Source organism: Amblyomma mixtum, chromosome 5, assembly GCF_055824585.1.
Source record: "Amblyomma mixtum isolate Tamu chromosome 5, ASM5582458v1, whole genome shotgun sequence".
NCBI lineage: Eukaryota > Metazoa > Arthropoda > Arachnida > Ixodida > Ixodidae > Amblyomma > Amblyomma mixtum.
The window spans coordinates 58,341,951-58,346,336 of record NC_143016.1 but is presented as its reverse complement, the minus strand read 5'-3'; the positions used below and the strand labels follow the sequence as shown (position 1 = coordinate 58,346,336).

At 47.6% G+C, this 4,386-nt stretch overlaps 1 protein-coding gene across 1 annotated transcript; it reads right to left on the bottom strand.

Moving 5' to 3' along the window:
* Nucleotides 1-940: 940 nt before the first annotated feature.
* LOC149342307 (uncharacterized) lies at nucleotides 941-3,880 on the bottom strand. Its single transcript, XM_089542148.1, has 3 exons — nucleotides 3,455-3,880; nucleotides 2,598-2,846; nucleotides 941-1,714 (listed from the first exon to the last, which is right to left on the bottom strand). The coding sequence occupies exons 1-3, from the start codon at nucleotides 3,863-3,865 to the stop codon at nucleotides 941-943; spliced, it is 1,434 nt and encodes a 477-aa protein (XP_089398274.1). The 5' UTR covers nucleotides 3,866-3,880.
* Nucleotides 3,881-4,386: the final 506 nt, after the last annotated feature.

The window sequence follows — 4,386 nt, the reverse complement described above, 5'->3', positions numbered from 1 at the left end:
AAGAGGAACGAAAACAAAATTGTCAGTGGTTTTAAAGTTCAAGTGACCGAAGAAAATAAATAAAAAAAAATAACCTCCCATTCATAAAATGCGACCTCAGCTCTCTGAAAGCGATATTTTCAAGGTAGATTTTGCTGCCGTTTAGTTGGTTTAATATCCTTAGTATATAGTAGATTTTGCAGCGCCTGTAATCCAAACATTGTTGCGAATGTTTTTACTTCGTTCATTGTAATGCGTGTTATGTGGCTTGAAATTATTTTACAGATCTGGCAGATGTTGCAAGAGAGCAATTTCACTTTTCAATTCTTGCCTGTGTTTATACTGTCGGTAGTGGCAAGTGGTTAACGCCGACATAACACAATATTTAGTGAACAATTGAGCGAACAAATGAGTGATGACAGCGCTGTTTTTCAATAGTAGTTCGTCAGCCGAATTCCCCTTTAAAAATAATGCGGGTATCATTTGCGTGAAAGAATGATTGCGCAGAAAGACCAACGTCTGTTAAATCATTGGTACACGTACTGAATAAAAAAAGTATACTAATAGTATCTTGTGTATAATAATAGCGTTATCATAGTAAGACACCTCGGTGCGTGGCACATAAAAGATGATGTGCGCTTACATAGGTGCAGTAGAAGTATAGCTTTCGAGATCAAAATAACCTTAATCATGGAAGGATATTAGTACATTTAAAAGTATCTTTTTTATATGTTCAATATACTTAACCGAACACCTCTGTACCTGTGTGTTATGACGCTTACATTGCCACTTTGGGACACAACACATGACATGAATTACCGTTGGAGATCGATAACTCTCCGTTTTTCATAAAACTAATCACACTAGAAGATACTCTGAAGGTGAGAACTGATTTCTGGTAATCTCCGAGCCCTTCGTTTGGTAGAACGAAGAGCGTCGCTGTTTGTAGCCACCGGGCCGGTCATTCACTCGAAGCAGTTCCGTTGCCGGTGTTGTTCAGCGCCGTGGTCACCAGCTTGTTGATGGTCTTCATGGCCTTGGGGTTCATCTGGATGATGATCACCACGTAAGTGGTGAGCGCAGCGCACACGCTCAGTATAAAGCCTCTGTTGATGGTGAAGAAGTTCCAGCCTGTCATCGAGACCGGCGAGGAGGACAGTCGGCTGAGGAAGAAGTGCGCCTCCATCTTGGCGTTCATGTCGAGCCTCCAGCTGCGCAACGTCAGCTCGTGCAAGTGCGGCAGAGGGGCGAGCGCTTCCTCGGACACACGCGACGCGGCCAAACACGTGCCCAAAAAGGACAACAGGGAGTAGATGCCGCGCAGGCTGAAGAGGAACCCTTCATCCTCCTTGGTGTTTTTCAGTAGGTTCGTGTCGCTGAAGAGCTGCGTCATGTCGATGCAGACGCTGAGCACAATCATGATGTACCAAGAGAAGATGACGGGCCCGAAGAGCTCGTTCAGGTCGGTGACCAGGGTGCAGATGCGTTCGTAGAAGATGCGTACCTGCGCCAGCGTGTCCGCCTCGACGGATCGCCCGGATCGGTGCACGTCTCTGATGACGGTGTTGTGCACGTGGAAAGCCCGCGCCAGGATCAGGCAGAAGGAGATGAACAGGATGGGCACGAACACGAGCGTGCCGTAGACGAACAGCGTGTTCAGGTACCACATGAGCGCTACCAGGAACAGCAACGTGTTCTCCGAGTACTCGCGGCTTGCCTCCGTGAAGAATACACCCTGCGTAGCAGGCATCAGGGAAACTTGAGTTTGTTTTCTAGAGATTGAACGCATTGACCAGAATGTGTGTGAAATAAAAAAGCAGAGCGTGCCTTGAGAATTATTATCTGAAAATTTGAGCTTGCTAACTGCCGTGAGTGTACATGAAAACATTTTTGTGCACACAAAACTTAATGAATTAGAAAATTTTACACATACACACAGACACAGAACAAAAACAGTCAGACTTCACAGTTTCGACGCATCTTGCGAGTTTGTAACAAAATTCTGCCGTGCATTGCAGCGCAAAATTCACGACCGATAGCGCTGTGACATTCCGATAAAAATGACAAGCTGTGCTATCAACCGAAGCGTTCGCGACTAGCCTTTGCGCGCGGTTAATAACAGCTTCACTGGCTACAAACCTTTGGTGGCTTGCGGGTTACTAGAAATTAGAAACTTCCCGGGTGATTCCGGTTAATTTGTTTTATGGGAGGCCCCGAGAACTTTAGTAAGCTGGCACACAAACCTATCGTGCCTTGTCTGAAGAGAGCTCGCGTGGTTATAAACACAGACCTGTTGACCCCAGCATGCAGGCAAGGTCGAAGTAATTGGTACTCATGCGGAAGCAACAGCTGGGCTGCCAGAAAATAAGCAGTCGCATTCTCAAAGTTCTGTACGTGTTTTAAGACCGCGTGGTCGGTCGTTGCTATGGATTTCGCGCACCGAGATACCATGATTCACGAAGTGTCGGCAAGAGGCAATCTCAAATAGCTATCTGTGTTGATGTGCTTGGATAGTTCGAGCCTCGATTGGCTGGCACGAACATCATATTCAACTTGAGGGTCAGCGAAACTTGAGGGTCAAAGTATATATACTTTGCCAACGCAGCCGCAGCAATCACCTTGAAGACATCCCTCGGCGGCTGGTTGTCGAGCACCCAGGTGACGGCGACGAACCTGAGAGCCATGTACAGCCAGCCGACCACTGTGAGCAGGCTGATAGGCATCCAGTACTGGCGCAGGTCACGCGCGCAATGCAGTTCGAACAGCGTGTCCTCCACTTTCTCGATAAGGGCATTCAGCCTCCCAGGGCTGAACGCCAGCAACACTGAGCAGATGATCGAGCAAAGCGTGGCCAGTACGAGTGAGACCTGTCAGAAAAGAAAGCTATGTTTGCGGTTGCATGATATGTCACTCCCACGCTCTATTGGAACCAGTTATGCTTAAAGCAGGCAGACGGCATAGTTGGTTGCTTAAGACATGTAAAGGACAGATAAAAGACAAGTACTTTAGTACACCTGACAGGCGAAACGAACGTCAAACATCAAATCAGTTGTCACGTTTTCATGTTTTCACCTTTTTAGCCCTGCCTAGCTCGTGTGATCACGGTCGGTTGGTTTCATCATGACGTAAATGGTCAAAGTATCTTAACTTCGCAGACACTGTACTCCTGCCAGCAGTCACCTTTATGTTGTCTCAGATATGGTAAAAAACATTTAGATCTTTGTGCACAAATGTTATTCCAACTGACAAGATTTCACTTTCTAGTGCAGCTGCGAGATAAAGTGCACATTGGTGCCGCTTCTCAACACCAAAATTGAGTCTGATAAACAATTTGTTCGCGAAATTCGTTCGAGAAGAAATTTGTTCGAGAGGAAAGATGAGAAGCAAAAATGCGTAAGAACGGAGACGCTAAACAATTTGGGGTCTCCATAAGCCTCAAAGAACGAGCAAAAAGGAAGCAAACTAGGAAGCAAACCTGGTCTAGCAGGTAGCCGTGAAAATTGTTAGACACAACACCCATGATCGTCATGCACACGTTGACGGTCTGGAAGGCGACCGACAGGATGGCCCAGATGGTAGAGCAGGCCGACAGGATCACGTGGTCATTGCTGTCAATGATGCGCAGGCCGACGCTACGAAGCGAGATGAGCGCCGGCAGGAGAACGTTCTTGTTGATGTTGGGCAGCCAGCGACTACGAAACTTGGCCAGCCAGGAGAAACCGGTGCCGCGGGTGGCGGCAGCGAAGGCGGCCGCCGCGTCACGTCCACCGAAGCGATGCTTGTGGAAGGCGCTCTTGGACAGGCGGATGATCTTGGGCCGCCCATTGATCATGGACTCTGGCGCCACCAGCGGACTTGTGCGTGTCTTTAGAGTACGGAACATCATTCTTTCCGAGTTCCTGGTGGCCCTTCACAGTCTTCGGCTGTCTACCCTCGTACGAGGATGATCCATGGAATACAGACAAAGAGAGAAGAAAGGAAATGCAGGGAGATTAACCAGGCGTAATTCCCGGTTGGCTGCCTTAAACCTGGGGTGGGGAGTAAAGGGTGTGGGAGAGAAGACGGATAGAAAAAATGTTTAGTCTGTCGTGCCCGCGGGACGTGACCATGCTCATGAGTCCGTCTCAGTCAGAAAATAATAAAAAGTCTTTATTTCTTAGCTGAGGGAATACAAGACGCAAGGAAACAAGCACGAAAACACGAAATAGACAGGATGGGTGCCACCTAGCAACTATCAGTTGGTAGTTGTCGACCGTACTGTATATTATGCGTTCTCGTCCCTGTTTCCTTTCGCCGTTGTATTCCATTAGCTGTCTCTTCATTAACTGGCTCAAACCAAAGTCTCGCTTCATTTATTTTATCGAGGGCCGCTGAAGTCTCCAGACATATGAAGCTGAGACACGAAGA

What these genes read in the sequence shown, in the direction of transcription:
- LOC149342307 (XM_089542148.1), bottom strand. Translation starts at nt 3,865, where the DNA reads ATGATGTTCCGTACTCTAAAGACACGCACAAGTCCGCTGGTGGCGCCA. An exon ending in ACGGCTACCTGCTAGACCAG is followed by an intron (nt 2,847 to 3,454) that starts GTTTGCTTCCTA and finishes CTTTTCTGACAG; the next exon opens with GTCTCACTCGTACTGGCCAC. An exon ending in CGCCGAGGGATGTCTTCAAG is followed by an intron (nt 1,715 to 2,597) that starts GTGATTGCTGCG and finishes CCTGCTACGCAG; the next exon opens with GGTGTATTCTTCACGGAGGC.